We start from the raw sequence: 23346 nt of genomic DNA on the forward strand, positions 1-23346 counted from the left end.
TGATTATTTATCATTCAAAATGATGTTTTAACTAATTAATATCATAGCCACACGCTACCCACCTGTGCTTCCAATGTGGCGCTAATGACAGGATTTTTTTGAAAGTCAATTATAATTCTTCAAAGTGAGAAGGTTTTTGGGTTTTTTTAATCAACATATTTCGCATTATTTTAAAATTCCGGCAATTAAGTGCGATTCAGTGAGGATTAATTCATCCACACATGTACAGAAACATATAATAACAACCCATTTGGAAACCTGATGACCTTAATAAGTTGTGGAATGGAGACGTTTATAACAGAAAATCGATGTATTTTGCCTGTGTGAGGAGCAAAATTCGACCCAATGAAATCGCTAACAACATCAAACAAATCCGTTGAACATGTATAAGTTGTTCCGTGCACAATAACATGGCTTCTTGACGATCTTATAGATAATTTGTTATTTTTCCAATAGAGATGGAGCTAATACCAATGAGGTGGCGATAATTACAGGAGTTTGCGCAAATGCACATGCTCAACTATTTTAATTTTCGGTGCCGACCATACACTTTTCGTGTCATATTCCAAATTTAGTGTTCGATTTTTTTCTTAATTCGATCAAATTGAAATATAATCAAAACAGTAAAGTCTACATAATTATGAAGAAACATTTGTTTCAAAGAAATTTTATAGATTTCTGTCATTGAATATACTATACAACTGTAAACAAACTTGAGTATAATGTATAATTAAAAAAAGATTAACGATTAAAGCCTGAGCTATTCTATTTATTTGCAGATGTTAGAGAGAACAAACGACATATTTTAGCCTATTTAAGGTTCGTTGACCTTTGCCTTTTTGTGAATTAAGACATTGTAATAGGGTACAAAACTAATCGTTTCAAGCAGAACTAACGTCTTGTTAATTATTTCGTGAACTATGTTGCTGTATAAACACATTTGTTGTTAAAAAATATGTTGAGAATTCAGCTGTTGGATTTATTGACTATTACATATTTTGGGTTTATATCGTACAATAAGTTTTTCTCTGATTATTGACTTCTTAATATAGTCGGTTACTTATATATGTATATATATACATCTTTTTTATAGAATGTGTATATGTTCTGTATGGATTTCAATTATTATATTTACGTTGAAAAATGAAATGAAATATGGAAATGGAACATTATCGATCAAATGTAAGTCATTTGATGATTCACATATCGTGCATTGGCACCGCCTCCTGTCATTAGCGCTACATCATTGGCATTGGCTCCATCTCTTTTGGAAAATACAAAATTAATTATAAGATCTTCAACACCCAATGTGTGTGTAAATGCAGCAACTACTATATATTGAACGCAATCGTTGATGTTCCCGAATTAATCGGGTGGAAATTCGCTCGTCACACAGGCAAAAATACATCGATTTGCTGTATAAAACTCCACCACGCCGCAACTTATAAAGGCTCCCACGTTTCAAATTGGTTGGGATTGTATGTTTCTGAACATTTGTGGATGAAATAATCTTCGTTGAATCGCACTACATTGTCCGATTTTTAAAATAATGCGAAATATGTTGAAAAAAAAACAACACAAATCACCTTGAAGAATTATCCGTGACATTTTACAACATCTGGTCCTTAGCGCCACCTCGGAAGAACCATTTGCTCATTTATTAATGCATCGCAAAAAAGTCGTGGCGCCCGTGGTTTACGGTCGTGTATGACATTGACAAGATTTTGGAAATGGGATTTAAACAAAGAATTAATCAATAAAGTTTAAATTGTTAAGTTATGTTTTGTGCCGCGTAAAAGTTAAAAATAAGTATAAAATGTAGTATATCTGCCGTTATATTGCTCAGGCCGTAAGTCGGGAGGTGTTGCTGCACTTGATTGACCTGTACGTGACGTCACACCACTGTGCACATCATGCCGTCAATGAACCTCGATGGTTACAACATATCAGTGGAGGGTCGATGCACGGGTACCTTAGACCGGTAGGTGTATTATTAAACAGGGGGAATAGTAATTAGTTTATATATATGAGCCTCGTTAATGCAAAAAGGGCTTATGCATGCTGTCCGCACAGGCTAATCGGGGACGACATACATTTTCTGGATTAACTGGATTTTTGCTTAGAAGTGACTTCTTTTCAACGAAAAATACTATAACAGCGAAAAATGTCGTTCCGTTTTAGCCTGTGCGGACTTAACAGGGTAATCCTGGACGACCCTTTACGCACATGCATTAAGCTCGATTTTGCCGGAGCAAGGTTAATATATTTAATGCAGCGCCATTGGCTTCAATCTCATAAAAGCGCACATTCGCTCAACGTGATCGTTTGTGTTTGCCAAAATTACCGCGTGAAGTCACATATCATAATTTTTATCAAATTTTGTCAGATCCTAAATTTTGTCAGATCCTTTATTACTACGATACATGCGACTGAGTTCGCAGCTTTTTCATATAAGCAACGAATTCACTTAGTCAGATAAAAGAAAACGCTTGCGAAGTCAGATAAAAGAAAACGCTTGCGGGTACGTAAAAGTGTTGTATAAAACGTTATTGGGACGGATATTATCAGTTAGTTTTTTGTATATTTTTTTCCGAAATTCCGATCATATGTTTACCATGTCCGTTCTTATTCAGATACAACGCCAACGAGGAGAACTTGAAAAGAAACTTCCCCGATTTAGTTCACGGCGGGGCATTCAAACCCGTCCAACCCGAAACGCAGCACGTGATAGACTGGCTGGACGACTACAATTTTGTAATCTCTGCCAACTTGCACGGTGGTGCTTTGGTTGCAAACTACCCCTGCGACTTTTATTTCTCAGGTCGTATGTCTTATTAAACCTTGATGACTTATAAACACAACGCAATAACAGAGAATGAGACATTCATTGGATTAGATTTGTTTATTAATGCATTGAATTAGTTGCAATTACTTGATTTAAATGCCTTACGTTAAATTTATTTTAAGACCCAAAACAAGGTTTTTCCGGACCCTCGAAGACGGTGGATGACGACACTCCAGTATAAAGCTCTGACCTATGCAAGGTCACACTACACTATGTCTAAAAAAACTAATGGCAACGAATGCGGCGGGTACTTTAAGAATGGCATTACAAACGGAGCCGAGTGGAATCCTGTGTTAGGTAACTATATAAGTAACATAGCAAGCATACAACTACTTCTTTGAGCCGGTCTGTCTTTCGCTCGGTTTGAATGTCAGTCCGTAAACCATTTCGTTTCCGCGCGATATATTGAGAACGCATTTACTTACCATCGTCCAATTTGTGGGCTGGTTTCTTTGGAGGAAAGACGCCGTTCAATTTCTAGATCAACATGCGCATATCAAACGGGATTGGAACAGAAAATAATAAAAGTGCAATAGTCAAATTTACCCGTAGCCACCATCCCTTAAAGTAGACGTTCAGTGTAGTAAAATAAACATCTGAACATAACTTTGGCACAGTGTTCTCTAATAATTATGTACGATATTGGACTGCCTGTGGTAGGTTCTTTCAAGCATGAATCTTCTTTGACCTATTGTATATAAAATCATGTAGCAGCCATTTTAACGCGTATTTTTCACACTACCAAAATACCATTTTAATCCGATTTTATGGAAATCAAGTTTATGCGGAAAGTCGGTGAACCATTGTGGACTGCACAGGCTTATCTGGGAGGACACTTTAAGAACAAGCGTTAAGCACAGTTTTGCCAGAACGATGCGTACATGACTTCAATACCGTGAAATGCAGTGTAAACTCCTATACATTTGTATCCAAGCATGCAGTTAACTTTAATTGTAAGTTGCGAGTATTACAACTACCTTGCTGAAGGCATATGTGAAATCACAATAGAATTGTCCTGCTGCCATTTTCCGAGTGCTTCATCTCTATCCGATAACTGGGTGAAGAACAAAGACGCGTTGGTCAACTATCTATTGTTGGCTCACATGGGTAAGACATAGAGACCACTTTCACCGAAAACTACTTAGATAAGAATTGTAATCAGTTTGAAGTCCCTTTATAAATCAAATTACAATTAAGCACCTTTCTTAATAGATTAAAGTTTGAAAGGCTTTTTTTCCCGAGGGGGTGATCACGTGACAAACAAGATGGCGACGCTCATGCCAAGATTATTATCCGAGGTATTTTGCTCAGCTTAATACCCTTTATAACTTGTGTTAATTGTTTAAATGCATTTTTCAACCATATCATACTCGCTGCGAATTTTTCTACAGAGGATCTGTAATTGTGTGACCCGCTAAGAAATTTCTCAGCGAGTAAAATCGAAATAAAGAGCGAATATTAATACAATATGACTGTTAATAATTTTCTTGTCAATATTGCTGAAAAGTGAGCGGCATAGTTATACTTAATACAAGAAATAAAGATTGTACAACGGCGAAAAACAACTATATTGGCATTGACGCCACCATCTTGTTTGTCATAGAATAACCCCCTCTGCTTAAGCTACTGCTGACATACTGCACTGATTTACTGTTTGCATTTTCCATTTTAACTTGTATTCCGAGTTAAAAAGGTTAATGGGCTAGAAACAACTTTTACGTTGTATTTTACATAACTATAAATCCTCGTGTTTTTGATGTCGAGATTTCATTTCTAGGTGTAAAGGGATACATTCGGGACCAAAACAACATCTCGTTGGATGGCGCTGTGTTGAACCTTGAAGGACGAGCATTCCCGACATTCAGGTTTAAACATGGCGGCCAGTACTTCCGACTCCTCATGCCAGGCACATATACTTTGAATGTGAGTCTTTAGTTTGCATGTTTCAAATATCATATATATTCGGTAACGTGTTTTATTTATCGTAATAAAACGGTTTTATCACATGCACATGAACCCATACATCATGAATGTGTTGTTTTTAATTGTTTGATGACTATAGACTTACTTCAGTACATTTGTTGTTCAGATGAGATATAGCCAAGATAGCTTAAGCCAACACGTTTTTATTCTGGTGTAACGTTTCACCGTTGCTGAATGGATATGGTGTCCGCCTAATGACCAGAATGTCACATGTTGGATTAAAACTGTGTGAGATATCTTCAGATCTCTTTTAAAGACGCTAAGTAGTTGTGCCTACCATGGAACCGACAAAAAAGCGATTCAATAAGCTGTGGGCTTTCGATGTAATCGAGCTAAGTTTTAAAGGTTAAAACCAAGCAGGTGTGCGTTATTACCTTTTCTGTGATAACAAATAGTTTTCCTGTCTTATGACATGCTGTGTTCGGATTAATATGCAAATAAACATGTGCTTTGTTTATCATTGCAGGTCAGTTACAAGATCCACAAGGAGACCAAAAAGTTCATCGTGTCGACAGGCGTCGTCACACGCGTTGACGTCACTTTGGACCTTGACAAACTTGTAACTTCAAATGAAACTGAAACTGAAGCTGTGGACGCGGAAACTGAAACTAGCATACCTACTGAATCTACCACACTTGAAACTTGAAAAAACAGCTGAAACTAAAACTGAAAGTCACCCTAAAACTGTGGACGCTATCAAAACTGAAACTGAAACCAACAAACGCGGTCCCTCGAGCGACGCGCTTCAATGCGCAGCCTCTTTGTCAATTATAGCTACGTTCTATGTGGTATCGCGTGCTCTAATGTATTGACCTTTTGCATGCTGGGAAATTTGTCGTCTGCTGAAATGTCGTCTGTTGAATTTCTAAAATTAGCATTTTCTTCGAATTTTTGTCAAAAAATACTATCACAATAAAAACAGTTTGGATCCTGATCATCTGGATCCAAACTGTTTGCAAAGGCTTTCAAAATTCGGTTTCAGCACTGAAAGAGTTAAGGCCGCAAACACAAACATTTTATCTTCCGCTAACAATATAAACGTTACTTTTTGTGAACGTGATCCTTCTTAAATCTTTAAAATTAATTTCGTGTAATTTATTGCATGAATCTTATATATATATATATATATATATATATATATATATATATATATATATATTAGCAAAACCGAGAAAATCATAGCTCGTCAAGTAATAGCTCTGTAATGTTACATGCATCCTCAAAATTGTTTAAATGTTCTCGTCTAAGATTATTTTGTGCAGTCCGGACAGGCAATCATTGACGATATTTTCAGCTTTTCTTGATTTTTTTTCGTTTAAAATAAGGACTCTTCAAAACAAAATTCAGACTAGGCGGAAATTGTTATAGTATTTGACTGGGTGTATCAGTTTTGTATCGTACTTGTGTTTATGTAATTGTTTATTTGTAAAATCAGATTGTATTGTACGACACATAGTTGAATAAATATTAACCAGTCCCAGATTTTTTCAAAGAAATGTATTCTTCAAGGGACATGATCACTTTAAGAAAAAAAAACGTCAAAAAATAATGTATGCATTATATTATATTATATTATATTACAGCACCATAATACTCATGATTAAGAAAAGGCTAACGCAGTATGGTCGTTTATCACTCCCGCTGAACTACGTTACAATGAGAGGTGCGTCTGCACGACAACGCGATACGGCGCCATAACTACAACGGTTACGGCGTCTTTCCACAGTTTGTTGACGATACGAGACGTTGTTAAAATAAAAGTTAAATAACGGTAATTTTAAATAGTTTTTGTATGTGTAAGCCAATGTTTATTTAAATACGGATATTGTGTTCCTCTTTCATAGCTTGCCATGTTATTTAGTCCTATATTATCGATAAAATGGAAGTTTTACAGACCTGTATAGACAACTCATAAAATCATTGGAATATAATTCAAACTCTGACATTAAACTGAATAAAATGCAAACAACGTAAGCAAGAAAGAATATTGAATCAATCTTATCAAGATCTGTCTCAAAATGAACTGCATGCAAGTGAAACGAGATAAATTTTGATGAATTAAAATGTTACGGCGTCTTACAGAGAGTGTTACAGTGCATTTACTACAACATGTTTAAGGTTACGGTATAGTATCGACGGGTACTAGAGGTTTCGGTAAATAACAAGTTCAGTGAATTGTATTTATTTAATAATGTTGTGGAGGTTTCGGTAAAATGGATCTTTATAGAGGTATACCTGCAATGAGGTGTTAATGACACCTATTATTGGATTACATCAGGGGCATATATTTGCAAACCAGTGATTAATTTTTAATTGATTAATTAATGCAATGCCTTCAGTAAAGAATTTAGGGGCATGAATGAGCTACCACTGAACTTTTTGAAAAGAATAATTTTAGGTACCAAACCAAAAAATGTAGATTGAATTAAACATGTAACTTTATTGAACGTAATTTTACGATTTAAATAAATCAATACTAAAATTTTCAAAGATTTGGTGCATTTATTTAAAAAACAATTAATTATTAACATTATTTACAGTAATTGAGGTAATTGGTAAATGAGTAATTATGTTAATGACTTACTCAATTTACTCAATTCAAGGAAGGCACTTTTTACAAATTAAGCATGAAAGAAAATAAACTCATGATAGTTTTTATCCTTTTATTTAATTTTTATTCATACATACATACATTAACATAAACTACAACATGCAATATATAACAGTGAAGAAACATTTCAATAATATCAGTCAGTCACATAACAATATTTTAAATTTAATACAATATTTGCAAATTATGAACATTTACATAATTTGTAATACAAACATTTAGCACAATACAAGCAGATTTTAAACGTACACGTGCATGAAGAAACGTATCACATTATTCACTGTCACACAGACTTCAGTTCAATATCATTTAAGAGTGCATTCGTCGTCGTCAAACATATGGTGCACCGCAGTTGATGGTCCCAGGGCGTTGATGTGACTGATGGTCCTCACTCCTCAGTAGGTCTGTTGTCGACAGTTTTTCCTCTTCATAATTGTCCCAGGCTTGGTGAAGTCTCCCATGTATTTCCACAAATTTCTTCCTCCCGATCTTAAAGATTGCCCCTAGAGTTTGTATTATACGAACAATTGGGGCATGAGAACAGATATACCTTATGTTGTGTGGCAATAGGCGTCGATGTACATGGTCCAGGGTTTCCCTCAGGCACTTTGTTATTGTTGCAATCAATGACGACTTCCATACTCACGCCCAAAATGCTACTATCGTGGAACGAAATCTCCATGGTTGTATATTTGACTTCCTGCAGGCGCTGTAACGCTGTAAAGAAGACACCGTAACATGTCTTAGTCGTAAGAGAAGATACCGTAACATGTACACGGAGTTGACATGCTACAGCTACTTTGCAAAATCGGACATAAATCACCAATAATAGTATACACATGGGCATCACATGTTTGTAAAAGAGTGAACTTGATACAAATCATTGAAAATACCGGTAACCATCGTGACATAAACTGCAAGCCAGAAACAATGAATTAATTGGTTTTTCTATGTTTTGAGCTTGAACTTCTTTCTTTTATCATGATTTCCCGCTGGAAATGTCTCAATAGCTAGGGTAGAGAGTAAAAAAAACATTAATAAATGAAAATTAATGCCATAACCCGTTTTAAATGTATGTTTAAACAAAGAATTTACCTGTGTAAACGCGTGTGTATGTCTATAACTGCCAAGACGCTGTAACCGTTGTAGTTATGACGCCGTATCGCGTTGTCGTACAGACGCACCTCTCATTGTAACGTAGTTCAGCGGGAGTGTTTATAGACAGTCCTCAATCGAATTCGGAAATGCAACGCTTTTCATCGATAATATAACGGAAACAAGTATAACCGACATAACATTTTAACTACTCTTCAAATTTTGAAAGCTTGCATGGTACATGCGTAACGCGATAGCTTTTACTTTGATACAACCTAACATCGTCATTTTCCCGTGCTATTATAATTGTTTCAATCAAGTCCAAATACAGATGCATGTATTGTTGTAAAGTATCTCTTGAATGTATTTATATATAAATGTACACAAATTATGTTAAATACAAGAGTATTACATGACCAATAAATGAATCTAAACAACTTGTATTTGCAAATTATTTCATCATAAAAAACATCACTTTGTAACACCAGATGCATTCTTCTTGCAAGGCATTTCAGGCCCTTACTACTTCAATAACAGAATGTTCAATCCGGCAAACAAATTTGGAAAAGTGTTACTTAAAAGACTTTTCCCTAGTCCAAGGCCCTTAACTACGGAAAAATAAATGGACCGCAACGAAACTCAAATAATCTATGTTAGACGTTTAGGTAGACTCACGCACCAAAAAATCAGGCAAATATCTGCAAGCGGTTAGGAGAAAAATCCGGATAACTGTTATTCTAGAGAAAAATCGTATGTCCAGACCCGATCACTTCCCCAAAAAATAAACATCAATCAATCAAACAAGCATTTTACGGAAAAATAAATGCTGTATTATGTAATTTGGAGGAAAAATTTTTTTAATACGAATGATCAAACACATTCGTCATTACATTACACACATTAATCAAACCATTACACTCATTCTTCGAACAAATATAAGCGATTTTGAATTAAAATATACATTCAGTGACAAAAACTAAACTGAGTTTCGCTCCATTCAAAACCACACTCATTTGCCAGAGTCATTGGGCAATGTTAAAGGGACCTTTTCACAGATTTTGGCATGTATTGAAGTTTGCCATTAAATGCTTTGTATTGATAAATGTAAACATTGGATCTAAAAATCTCAAGTAAAAATAAGAATAACATTAAAAAAAGAAAAATCGTAACCCTCAACTGGGCTCGAACCACTGACCCCTGAAGTAAAAGTCTAACGCTTAGACCACTCGGTCATCGGTGTTCATAGGTGTTCATACAGTGCATGATGTATTTAAAACTTTATATAAGCAATCCTCGTAGTGTCACAAAAATAACGACAACAACAGAATTCTCCAACTCATTCAATAGTTTCGCGTTGCAACGCTTTATAATTTTCAGGTTTTTAAATCGTCAAAAGATGCGTATAATGGATATTTGAGGGCATGGTAAATATTCAGTATTACTGTTTTCTCAAAAATATCAAAACTACAACGACAATTTGCGAATCCGAAACAATATTTTCAATGTTGTCAATTTACCAAAACGTAAAAAGGTCCCGCTAAGGGACAGTCATACCATTAAACATAATGTAGCGCACATTTGTATGACAAAGCTACGCATATATTTATTTTACATGATCATATAAGGCACGAATGTTACACTTATATGTGTATTAAGTAAAATACATGACCATATTTTAGTGAGATTAAAATTAAGTAGGTAATGTCGATGTAAGGACATAAAGTACCAAACAAAAGGATGAAATTGCCGGGAAAGTATAATGAATATCCAGTATTTGATATAATAGCACATTTACAGGAACAGAATAAAATTGTTGTTGTTGTTGTTTTTGAAAACCTGAACAAACACCATTACAGTGCTTGAACATTTTGACATTTATAACAATATATGCGTTTACTAGTGTTATTTTCCTGATAAAAAATCCCTCTCTATATAAGTATTCGTCTGATGGAAAAGAGTATGTTTTATTTGAAAGTTTTACTGTATGAATCAATTGCTTTACATTTACAATGATTTTCAAACAATAAAAAAAGATACAAATAAGCTGGAAATTAACTTAGCTTCAAAACGGATATAATCATAAAACCTCAAAATTCAATGAAAATGATATACAATGCATCAGAGTGGGCAAAAATCATAAATCAGCTGTAATAGTGAGCTTTTAAGTTTATAAATGAACTGCACTCTTGTCATATCTCGACTTCATTGTACAGCACCATGTCATATCATTTTTTCATCAACATGTTGAATGTAAAGTCGAATTTTCCACCAATACGATTTTTTTTAAGAAACCCTGGCGGATATGTTACTCGGGGACATTTGTTAATATAATTGTCGGTGCAAAACGTTTTTCACTGGCATACCTTTAAAGAAATTTGTAAATAAAGTGCTAAATATGGGACAAATCCCTGCATCGTCGACTTTAAATAGCCATATTTCAATAAAACCTGAATATCAATAACCAGGATTTTTCTAAAATAAATGGTAATACCTCCTTTGCATACACCAAAATATATTTTAATTCAAATATGCCTTTAAACAATTATAGAACTGGATTTACTTACCCTACCGAAATTCATCGTAATCTATCGGCAACTTCTCAAAGCACATCCAACTTCTCACATCATATCGGGTTTCCGTGGGTGATGTACGAATGTTGGAACTGTTTTGGATACCGGCAGACCAGGTCATGCTGCTATTCTGGCTTGTTTAGTGCTGTTAATTGTTTTAACTATTGCGTGTAACGTGTCGGTATTTGTTAAAATTAATGGGCAAAAACGCCACAAGAAAAACACTAGATATTTATTGTCATCTTTGGCGTGCGTTGACACGTGTGTCGGAATGGTCATCATGTCCGTTAAAATTGCGATTCTATATTATGACGTGGCTACAAGTTTTGGATTACGATTTTGTGACGTTTTAAACAGTTTGGACGTTACCCTTTCGGCCATATCGATTTTCCATTTAACGTTGCTTACGTGGGAACGTCACGTCGCCATATTTAACCCTTTCGACTATGCTTTTACCTGCACTAAGAAGCGTTTGACAATTGCGTATGTAGCCGGATGGGTGACCGTACTCACGTTTTCTTTTGGCAACATCATGCCAGGTTATCAGTTGATTGGAGCGGAGATATGGAAACTGGAGTGCCAGCAGATCCAACCAAAGTGTGATATTATTGTCGGAATATATTTTGTTTCAAGCGTGTCGATGATCCTGTTGGTATTCCCGATATATATATATATTAGTGGCGTTCCTTAACATTAAAGTGATGCAGTATATTTGCAAGTCAAGAACCGAGCAGAACACCTTGAGAGGGCCCGGAGAATGGTTTAGTAAGATCCGCCATGTCCGCATAACCGTCACAATTGCGGTTCTTAATGGATGTTTTCTTTGCTGTTGGATGCCGTTTACAGTGGTTGACTTTATATGATAGTGTACGAGGAAAATATCTGAAGCATTATTACTGTCATAGGCCAAATATGTTTAAAACTGTCGAGCTGATTACAAATGATAAGTGTGAAATATTACGAAACCTAGCTGTATATGTAAGCAAAGCCTTCGAACTGAGAAAAGCACATAATACAATGCAGTAATATTTATATCGGTTACTGTATAATATAAACTATAATTCACCATCAGTGTCCTGATTCACTTGCCCGTATATCAAAATTGCAATCGTTGTGGGTGTAACTGGGGTCTCTGCATTGCAAATATATGCAGAAATACTTATCAGACATTATAAAGCCAAATTATTCAGCGTCATACGTGTATTACATGACTACATATAAATTTTAAACTATGCACACAGGGATTTATAAAATAAGAATCGTTTTTTACCCATGGTGATGTATACATGTTGTATAATATTAGTGGGGTAGGATCATATGCATGTAAAAGACAGATCCATTATTGGATGTAGTGATGAAACAAGATCAATTATTTCAGTAAAGTATATTGTACATTGTATATTGCAACAAAAGGATACAATCGGTGATTAAGATTTTCAATATTTTATTTTGAATCTCGAATCTTAAACCATATCAACTAAGACTAGCAGTTTTAGGTATACTGAATTTATCATTTGGTAAAGGAAGAAAACTCTTCTGTTCCTTGTGAGAATGATTGGAAGAGTTAGCTTTCCTTTCTGCACTCGTTTTTCTAATAATCACCATATTTAGATGATAACGGGGTCATTGATGAAATAGTTTATTCAAGTCTCATCACCTTAGAATTACTGTACTTTTCGTAATATAATATGAATATTACATCATGTTATGTGAATATTACATTAATATATGTCTATTCAAGTCTCGTCACATTAGAATTATTGTACTTGTTTTCGTAATATGATATGAATATTCAAGTCTCGTCACATTAGAATTATTGTACTTATGTTTTCGTAATATGATATGAATATTCAAGTCTCGTCACATTAGAATTATTGTACTTATGTTTTCGTAATATGATATGAATATTACATCATGTTCTGTGAATATTACATTATTATATGTGAAGAACATACAGTTTGTTAAAAAAATAAATAAATAATTATTGATTTTTGAAACTGTTATTTTTATTAACACTTTTTATAGACCATGTTTTTCAAATAGAATATTGAAATATCAAATTAATAAATGCTGTGTAAATACTGTATGTCTCTTAAGAAAATTGATTTTGAATCTCGAGTGGATGCGATATTTAGTATCTGTATCAGAACATTATCGTTTATTCAACCATAACATTTTTTTTTGCAGCACCATGTATTATGAATATATGAATGATATAATATTATGTTGATCAAGGACCATAAAGGCCTATTTCAACTGTGTAAATATGTATATGTATTTGTCGAAATAAAAGTTCTCTCTCTTCATAAATGCCGTCAGAGGTCAGATTGTTCCGGACATTGTGGCCACCATAAGCGTTTGGCTGGGCTATGCAAATTCAGCAATTAATTCACTGCTTTATTTGTTTCTTGAAGGAAAGAACTGTATAGGAAGATTATAGTGTAATTCTGTTTTACAACTTTGTGTTGTGCTTGCTTGTGTGTATATTTGTCAAAACTCGTATAGAGTTAACACTGTCATTTGAACAATATCAATTGTGAGTGGTGTTGAAATACCATCGTGAAATGGCTCCGTAGGTATAAACAATATACATCATTTTCAATACATTTAAATACATGTTACCTGACATTGATGTATTTTCATATGTAATGGTACATTTTAAAAGGTAATGTTTAATATGAACTATCCATAATAATCGTATAGATTTTATTACAAAATCAGATATTTATACTAATTGCACTTCCCGTAAACATTTATTAAACTTGTGTTTTATTTGATATAGTATTGCATGGTGTCGTAACATGCAAAGAAAGCTATAAATTTTGTTATGTTAAATGTGTAGCTCTATTTGCAAAATCACGGGTTCGATCCCCGATCCTGCAATATAACATTTGTGGGGATTGAACATACAGTGTTTTCTAAGACTTTCTAGTACTTGAAAACCAAATATTCGAGGAAAAGTTTGAGATGGTCAACTCACCGCCGCGACATGGCTTTGGTTGATGGTCGTTTTGGCTTCCTGTCATGATGCATCAGAAAGTTACTGTTTAGATTATCTTATCTTCATATAACTGTTCGCTAGTATAAAGGTAATTGAATAATTAAAATGCATTGTATTATTCTCCTGTTATTTTACTTGTCAATCTACGCGGTTAATGTTTTTTCACTTAAATATTTAGTGCCTGTATCAAGTGTGAGGTTTAGAGCTTTTTGAAGCCGGTTTTTACCCCAGTACATTAACATTGACCGTTTATAAGTCGTGACCAAAATTTCATTCATTGTCGTCTATTTGTACAATAATGTCTTGTCTTGTGCATTTGTTTTGTGTCTTACTGTTTGTAAATTTGTTCTATACCATACATTAAGTGTTGTATTATAAGAAGTTTCTCCATTGGTGCGGCTGCATTAAAACTTTCTGTATATTTGAAATGCTGTTGAAACGGCAAAAAATCTAACTACATAATCAAACAAAAGCATGTTTGTATTATGTGGTAGCATATGCTTTTGTATGCGGCTCGATATTATACATTCTAAATTAAAACAACCATAAGTCAATTAAGCGTGAGTACTGACTGCCAAACTCAATTAGTTAAAATGTGTTAAAATATCACTCACCCAGCACGACATAATGCACTTAATTCTATACACCCAGGTGATAATTATTAATGTAATCAATGTGATCATCATGTGGTTGCTGATTTCTTCCATATTGGCACTGTCGTGTTGATGAGATTGAAGGTCGCCAACACGCTTACGCGAAAAGAACGACAAATGAACCCAGCAGAACTAGCGTGTTGTCGTTTTGGGCGATTTTTGAAACCTCTTATGCTCTAAAAACTATCCGTAACATGCAATACCAAATGCAGTTTATTTTCACGAAAGACATACTAATTTAGTGGGGCAATCTCAGTAATATGACATTAATTGCATTGTCGGAGCTCGATAGCATTTAGTATTCCTCTGCGGAATAGTCAATTGTGTCCTTGCAAAAACCTGTATGAGGCTGAATATTTTATTACAGATACAGGGTTTGGGTCCGATTCTGTGGCTCAAATGATAGCGTGCAATTAATTTAATTATTTATATGACGAATCTATCACGGAATCATAACTAGCTTGACATTTTACATAGTGATGCTAGAATAGTAAATCAATTGGATATTTTATGAATTCGTTTTAATTGCAAATATATATCAAGCGAATGACATTTTATAATCATATAGATATTCTGTTAACTAGTAGATACAATGCATATTTTACACTTTTACGTAGTGTTATGCCAGGCTAAAACATTGCAAAACATAACAAAACATCAATAATACTAGCAAGTTGTTGCCAAACAATTGGCCCCTCTCTGGTGGGAATCTTTCAGTTTCAATGATATTATTCTGTTCTCAAACGGTCTAACGTTCATTACTTTATATTGTCGCCTAGCTTGAGAGTGCCGCTATTAGAGGGTTCGATGGTTTATATCAACTAGCATTTCAGGTAGCACCATGTATAAGCTTTCAATGATCATAGGGAATATTTACAGTGTTTTAATAGCCCATATTAATATTGACTTTAATTTCGATAAGGTTGAAGATTATCCAATAACATTAATTAAAACTTCGGGAAATAGAGTGGGGAATATGCAAACAATACTAGATATGCCTTATGTTATCGAATTGTGTTTGCTTCAAAGCCATTTATTTAAAAAAAACAAGGGACAAAATTGTCACAAAACCAGGTTTTCATTGTGAAAAAAAATCTGATAAAGGGAGAAAACTCAAACTGAACTTTTGAAATGAACAAACAAAATTAACCCCCTTTGTAAGTTTTTTTTTTTAAATCTATTTTTAGTCGTGGCGACCTTGACATTGGAGATATTGACATGATTCTTTCGTGGGACACACCGTCCCATGGTGGTGAACAAATGTGCCAAATGATTTTAAAATCTCACAATGAATGACATAGTTATGGCCAGGACAAGCTCATTTATGGCCATTTTTGACCTTTGAACTCAAAGTGTGACCTTGACCTTGGAGATATCGACGTAATTATTTTGCGTGACACACCGTCCAATGATGGTGAACAAATGTGCCAAATGATTTTAAAATCTGACAATGAACGACATAGTTATGGCCCGGACAAGCTTGTTCCGCCCGCCCGCCAGCCCGCCAGCCCGCCCGCATTCGCCAATGTAATAACCAGTTTTTTCCTTCGGAAAACCTGGTTAATAACTTAAATCGGATATTTTATTAACTGTGTCTAATTTTCCAGAACATTACATATCAACCATTCCATTCTGACGATGTATTTCTGGAGAGCGATTTGTTAAACGTTGCCTTAAAAAAATCGAAAATTTTGTATAAGGGATATAAAATACTCGAGGAGGCATGTTTAAATCCGAATAACTGAAATGCATAACTTTGAATCAGACCTAAAAATAGTTTTCTTTTACCCGACCGACCTTACTTTTTGGTGCCGATCCTAAACTTGAGGCTATATGCAAAGCGTTTTAACACAATAAATATTAAATAACAAGGGACAAAATTGTCACAAAACCAGGTTTTCATTGTGAAAAAAAATCTGATAAAGGGAGAAAACTCAAACTGAACTTTTGAAATGAACAAACAAAATTAACCCCCTTTGTAAGTTTGTTTTTAAAAAAATCTATTTTTAGTCGTGGCGTCCTTGACATTGGAGATATTGACATGATTCTTTCGTGGGACACACCGTCCCATGGTGGTGAACAAATGTGCCAAATGATTTTAAAATCTCACAATGAATGACATAGTTATGGCCAGGACAAGCTCATTTATGGCCATTTTTGACCTTTGAACTCAAAGTGTGACCTTGACCTTGGAGATATCGACGTAATTATTTCGCGCGACACACCGTCCAATGATGGTGAACAAATGTGCCAAATGATTTTAAAATCTGACAATGAACGACATAGTTATGGCCCGGACAAGCTTGTTCCGCCCGCCTGCCAGCCAGCCAGCCCGCCCACATTCGCCAATCAAATAACCAGTTTTTTCCTTTGGAAAACCTGGTTAAAAACCTGGTTAAAAATCTGGTTAAAATGTAATGAGCGGTGAAATGAAGGTTTTGAATCAATTAAGAGTACCGAAGTTTCTATCAAAACTATGTCACACCATAAAATTGATGAAGTGTCTCTTTAGTATAGTTAGAGTATTGAATGATAATATTATAAATAATATAAAAAACATATCAGTTTTTTTAACGCGAAGTATACTATAAGTATAGTGTGCTATTTCACATAATGATGAACAGTTACTATCAGTCTCATAACATGCGGGCTACTTACATCTAGCATGCAAAATGTCATTCATTTGTGATAATCAGAGTTAAAAAATGTCATTATTTCCCGACGCATCGGCTAATAATATAATACTCATAGCATATAATAAAAATAATAAATAGCTACGGTATAGGTATACTAGAGAGCTTGTCACACGCGATTTAGTGGTAAAACAGTCAAAATGTTTACTGTTTTAACCATACCTTACAACAAATTGTAAAAATAGATCATCTCATTTGTATACATAATTACTTAAAAGTAAGGACATAATAAACAGTATGCAGATAGACAAAGATGGATTTGTAATTCCGTTTGTTTTAATATTTAAAACTCTTGCTTCAATATCTTCACGTTTGTTCAATAATATTATAATAATACTAATTATAATAACATATTATTGTCAGGGACATATTGGAAAAAAATGAGGCATCAATTTAGTTAGATACATCTAAATCTAATTGTGGGTACATGCACTTAGCAAGGGCCGTATTGCTCCATCCATATATTTACAGTCATTGCCCATTGTAAATGTTAATTCATACATTTTCCACACGCATGTCTTGAATCCTCATAAAAAGCATCAACTAGAAACTTTAAAGGTAGATATAACTCATGGGTTAAAGTGCAGTGCAAAAGAGATATCACTCATACACATAATACTTTATGCTCAAATATTTAACAGCTATAGCTTATATGAAAAGTTTGGAGCTTATAGTGAAAACCATAAGGCACTAATTTAGGCGGATAGATATCAATAAAGGGAAGCTCAGTAAACAAGAGACATTTATCCTGCTTTCACTATTTTAAACTCATGGCCTTTTGTTCTTTTTAATATTTAAATGATGTCTGGTGCATATCCTCATACATATGTATAATAACTCTTAGAACATAGATACGCATGGCATACCATCTGAAATAAAGTGTCTTGGCCCAAATATTTCAGGCATTAAAAAATAAAACCAACATTTGAAAGAGATAATGATTGACAATTGTTGTTTGGTCAATACCATGACGGTGATCAATTCCTGACTATTCTACACCAACAAGCCTCCCTGTATACCCCCAAACATCAACCACTACACAAAGTATGCAGCAAGTTGAGCCATCTTGTCCTTAGGCTTGCCCCGCCCCCTTCCCCTCCCCCTGCCATGCCCTCTCCCTCGACCCCGCCCCCTGTTTCCTCCGGATGACCTTGTTCTCATGACGGCATGATGTTTCTCCACGAGGTTTTTAAGTATCTTGTCACAGAATGCACAGCCTGTGTGCTGAGTATTGCCATCCTCCAATGGGGTTTTGTCCTGTGAAGAAACAAATAACGATTAAATAATGACTTTCATCACATTTACTTGTTATCCCCACGCTTTTTGAAAAAAAGGTGGGGATATTGTGGTTATCTCCGCCGTCCGTCCGTCTGTCTGTCCGTCCGTCCTGGCCACTATCTCCTCCTACACTAAAAGCACTAGAACCTTGAAACTTACACACATGGTAGCTATGAGCATATGTGCGACCCTGCACTATTTGGAATTTTGATCTGACCCCTGGGTCAAAAGTTATAGCGGTTGGGGTGGGGCCGCGTCAGAAATTATCACTCATTTTTTTAGGTTATTTTACATTTACTTCTTTATTTCTACACCGATTCACTTCAAATTGATACTGGACCTCTCTTATGACAATACGGTCAATCTCAACCATGCATGGCCCCATTCCCAACCCTGGGGCGCCCCGCCCACATAGGCCACACCCACCAAAAATTTCCATTTACTATAATTTTTTCATTTCTACACAGATTCACTTCAAATTGATACTGAACTTTTGTTATGACATTAGGGTCAATCTCAACTATGCATGGCCCCAATCCCAACCCTGGGGCACCCGCCCACATAGGCCACACCCACCAAAAAATTCCATTTACTATAATTTTTTCATTTCTACACGGATTCACTTCAAATTGATACTGAACTTCTCTTATGACATTAGGGTCAATCTCAACTATGCATGGCCCCATAACCAACCCTGGGGCCCCGCCCACATAGACCACACCCACCCAAAATTGCCTTTACTATAATTTCTTCATTTCTACACCGATTCACTTCAAATTGATATTGAACTTCTCTTATGACAATACAGTCAATCTCAACTATGCATGGCCCCATTACCAACCCTGGGGCGCCCCGCCCACATAGACCACACCCACCCAAAATTGCCTTTTACTATAATTTCTTCATTTCTACACCGATTCACTTCAAATTGATACTGAACCTCTCTTATGACAATACGGTCAATCTCAACTATGCATGGCCCCATTACCAACCCTGGGCCCCGCCCACATAGACCACACCCGCCCAAAATTGCCTTTTACTATAATTTCTTCTTTTCTACACCGATTCACTTCAAATTGATACTGAACTTCTCTTATGACAATACGGTCAATCTCAACTATGCATGGCACAATTACCAACCCTGGGGCGCCCTGCCCACATATGTCACACCCACCCAAAATTGCCTTTTACTATAACTTCTTCATTTCTACACCAATTCACTTCTAATTGATGATGAACTTCTCTTATGACAATACGGTCAATCTCAGCTATGCATGGCCCCATTACCAACCCTGGGGCACACCTAGGTCAAACATTCGGCGTGGGGATACGCGTCGGCCTCTGCCGCGCCATTTCTAGTATTTATTGTATCGATAATCAGGTTCGTACACGCCTACGATTCAAACATACCAACCTTGCTGGGATTCCATGTATTTTTATTGCGAAATCGACTTGTTTACTATTGTTTCTTATTGACTAGAAGCAAACATTTCAAACCCTTTTGTTTGTTGAGGGTTGTATGTCAAAAGAATTTAGGTATGAAGTCAAAGTCCTAAAAAGTTGCGCAAGCTACAGCAGTTCAGTTTTAGTCTGGAAAACAGAGCAGATTTGTATGTGGAAAACATGTTCAATACAAATGTCAAGGATGGAATACATTGCGTTTATACAAAGCATCATTAAGATATTATGCATTTGATATGTGAAAAATAAAATAAATGATATGTTTCTTTTGTAAATAATAAACATTTAGCCCTTATCTTGTAAACTTTACCTTGAGGTGGCGTGACTGCCACATGTCTTTGCACATTGTTTTAGAGAAAACAGGAAAAAGGTAACCAAATCATTTGACTTAATCTTTGCCTTATTATGTTGTGATTGACTCATGTTTATTGTATTAAAAGCCTTAACGTTTGAACCATTCATAAAATTCCTTCAAAAAGCATAGAAGATATGGAATTAACATAAATCGAGACCCAATAATTGGGCCTCAGTCGCCTAAACTGACTTGTGCATTTTGCACATCTTGTCAATGATCTTACAATTATAGCCAAATTTATAAACAAATGCATGTAATATCAAAACTAATAGGAAATAAGGAGCAGACACAAAAATATTATAGATGGACAGATAAACAGACAGACACACAAAGAACATAACTGTAACAACCCCTCAAGCTTTGCAGCAGCGCAAAAAATGTTTGAAACAACGATGTGCAGCCTACCTTACTGAAGTCAACCTCAAGCAGATTGGAGCCACATTCTTCACAAGTGTCTTCAGAGACCCCAACCTTGTGAGCATTCTCAAAAAAGTTGATCACCACATTGCACCTGAAGAAAATGCATTGGGAGCATACTTCAACTGGAGTGTTAACAAGATTTTACTATAGCCTTATATAGCCATATAAGGAAAAATGCCCCTCCCCTTGGCGGCCATGTTATTCAAGCAAACGTTACCATTTTCGATCTCATCCAAGATATCATTAAGACAAATCTTCTGACCATATTTCATCAAGATTGGAAATAAATGTGGCCTCTAGAGTGTTAACAAGGTTTAACTATAGCCAAATAAGGAAAAATGCCCCGCCCCCTGGCTGGTTCAACCAACTGGCATCATTTTTGAACTCATACTAGATATTATTGGGATGAATCTTCTGACCAAGTTTCATTAAGATTGGACATTAAATGTGGCCTCTAGAGTGTTAACAAGATTTTACTATAGCAATATATAGCCATATAAGGAAAAATGCCCCGCCCCTTGGCAGCCATGTTTTTCAAGCAAAGGTTACCATTTTTGAACTCATCATAGATATCAGTGGGACAAATCTTCTGAGCACGTTTCATGAAGATCGGAAAATAAATGTGGCCTTTAGAGTGTTAACAAGGTTTTACTATTGCCTTAAAAGGAAAAATGCCCCGCCCCCTGGCGGCCATGTTTTTCAACCAACCAGCATCATTTTCGAACTCGTCCAAGATATTATTGGGATGAATCTTCTGACCAAGTTTCATGAAGATCAGACAATAAATGTGGCCTCTAGAGTGTTAACAAGATTTTACTATAGCCATATATAGCCATATAAGGAAAAATGCCCCGCCCCTTGGCAGCCATGTTTTTCAAGCAAAGGTAACCATTTTCGAACTCATCCAAGATATCATTGAAACCAATCTTCTGACCAAATTTCATGAAGATTGGACAATAAATGTGGCCTCAAGAGAGTGAACAAGGCAAATGTTGACGTCGCACAACAGACAACTCACGACGGACAACGGACGACAGAAAAAAGGCGATCACAAAAGCTCACCATGAGCACGTTGTGCTCAGATGAGCTAAAAACAATTTATGAGATATAATAACCAGCCTTTTGTTACAAGTTAATAAATAAGATATTGCAAAATCAATCGAAAACTTTCACATTTGACTAACTGAAAAAGGAAAGACAGTCGTTTTAATTTGCCCACCTTCAGGTCCATAAAAGATATGTATAATTGGATAAAGTAAAGCCTGTGTCTAGCTGCCTTAGACAGGTATAGGATGTAATCTTTGTTAAGCAGCCTTAGACAGGTACCATTAGATACATTCTAACCTGTCTTTAGCAGCCTTAGACAGGTACCATTAGATACATTCTAACCTGTGTTAAGCAGCCTTAGACAGGTACCATTACATACATTCTAACCTGTCTTTAGCAGCCTTAGACAGGTACCATTAGATACATTCTAACCTGTCTTTAGCAGCCTTAGACAGGTACCATTATATACATTCTAACCTGTCTTTAGCAGCCTTAGACAGGTACCATTAGATACATTCTAACCTGTCTTTAGCAGCCTTAGACAGGTACCATTAGATACATTCTAACCTGTGTTAAGCAGCCTTAGACAGGTACCATTAGATACATTCTAACCTGTCTTAAGCAGCCTTAGACAGGTACCATTAGATACATTCTAACCTGTGTTAAGCAGCCTTAGACAGGTACCATTAGATACATTCTAACCTGTCTTTAGCAGCCTTAGACAGGTACCATTAGGTACATTCTAACCTGTCTTTAGCAGCCTTAGACAGGTACCATTAGATACATTCTAACCTGTCTTCAGCAGCCTTAGACAGGTACCATTAGATACATTCTAACCTGTCTTTAGCAGCCTTAGACAGGTACCATTAGATACATTCTAACCTGTGTTAAGCAGCCTTAGACAGGTACCATTAGATACATTCTAACCTGTGTTAAGCAGCCTTAGACAGGTACCATTAGATACATTCTAACCTGTGTTATGCAGCCTTAGACAGGTACCATTAGATACATTCTAACCTGTCTTTAGCAGCCTTAGACAGGTACCATTAGATACATTCTAACCTGTGTTAAGCAGCCTTAGACAGGTACCATTAGATACATTCTAACCTGTCTTTAGCAGCCTTAGACAGGTACCATTAGATACATTCTAACCTGTGTTAAGCAGCCTTAGACAGGTACCATTAGATACATTCTAACCTGTCTTTAGCAGCCTTAGACAGGTACCATTAGGTACATTCTAACCTGTCTTTAGCAGCCTTAGACAGGTACCATTAGATACATTCTAACCTGTCTTCAGCAGCCTTAGACAGGTACCATTAGATACATTCTAACCT

At 35.6% G+C, this 23346-nt stretch overlaps 2 protein-coding genes across 4 annotated transcripts in view; one reads left to right on the forward strand and one right to left on the reverse strand.

Moving 5' to 3' along the window:
* The window catches only part of LOC127847283 (uncharacterized), a 42945-nt gene extending 37071 nt beyond the window's left edge, over positions 1-5874 (forward strand). For 2 of the 3 annotated variants that reach the window (XM_052379101.1, XM_052379092.1), the window contains exons 2-5: positions 1847-1981; positions 2634-3142; positions 4623-4768; positions 5295-5874. In XM_052379101.1, the coding sequence (XP_052235061.1) occupies positions 3007-3142; positions 4623-4768; positions 5295-5474 (462 nt within the window). In that variant the 5' untranslated portion in view covers positions 1847-1981; positions 2634-3006 and the 3' untranslated portion in view covers positions 5475-5874. The remainder of the gene's footprint in view (positions 1-1846; positions 1982-2633; positions 3143-4622; positions 4769-5294) is intronic. The other variant, XM_052379112.1, reaches the window with a different exon arrangement.
* Positions 5875-17247: 11373 nt separating this feature from the next.
* The window catches only part of LOC127847317 (DNA topoisomerase 3-beta-1-like), a 54067-nt gene continuing 47968 nt past the window's right edge, over positions 17248-23346 (reverse strand). Inside the window, exons 16-17 of the mRNA XM_052379158.1 lie at positions 20951-21056; positions 17248-18708 (exon numbers count right to left, since the gene is read on the reverse strand). Coding sequence (XP_052235118.1) covers positions 18487-18708; positions 20951-21056 — 328 coding nt within the window. The 3' untranslated portion in view covers positions 17248-18486. The remainder of the gene's footprint in view (positions 18709-20950; positions 21057-23346) is intronic.

The sequence above is a fragment of the Dreissena polymorpha genome, chromosome 1 (assembly GCF_020536995.1).
Source record: "Dreissena polymorpha isolate Duluth1 chromosome 1, UMN_Dpol_1.0, whole genome shotgun sequence".
Lineage (NCBI taxonomy): Eukaryota > Metazoa > Mollusca > Bivalvia > Myida > Dreissenidae > Dreissena > Dreissena polymorpha.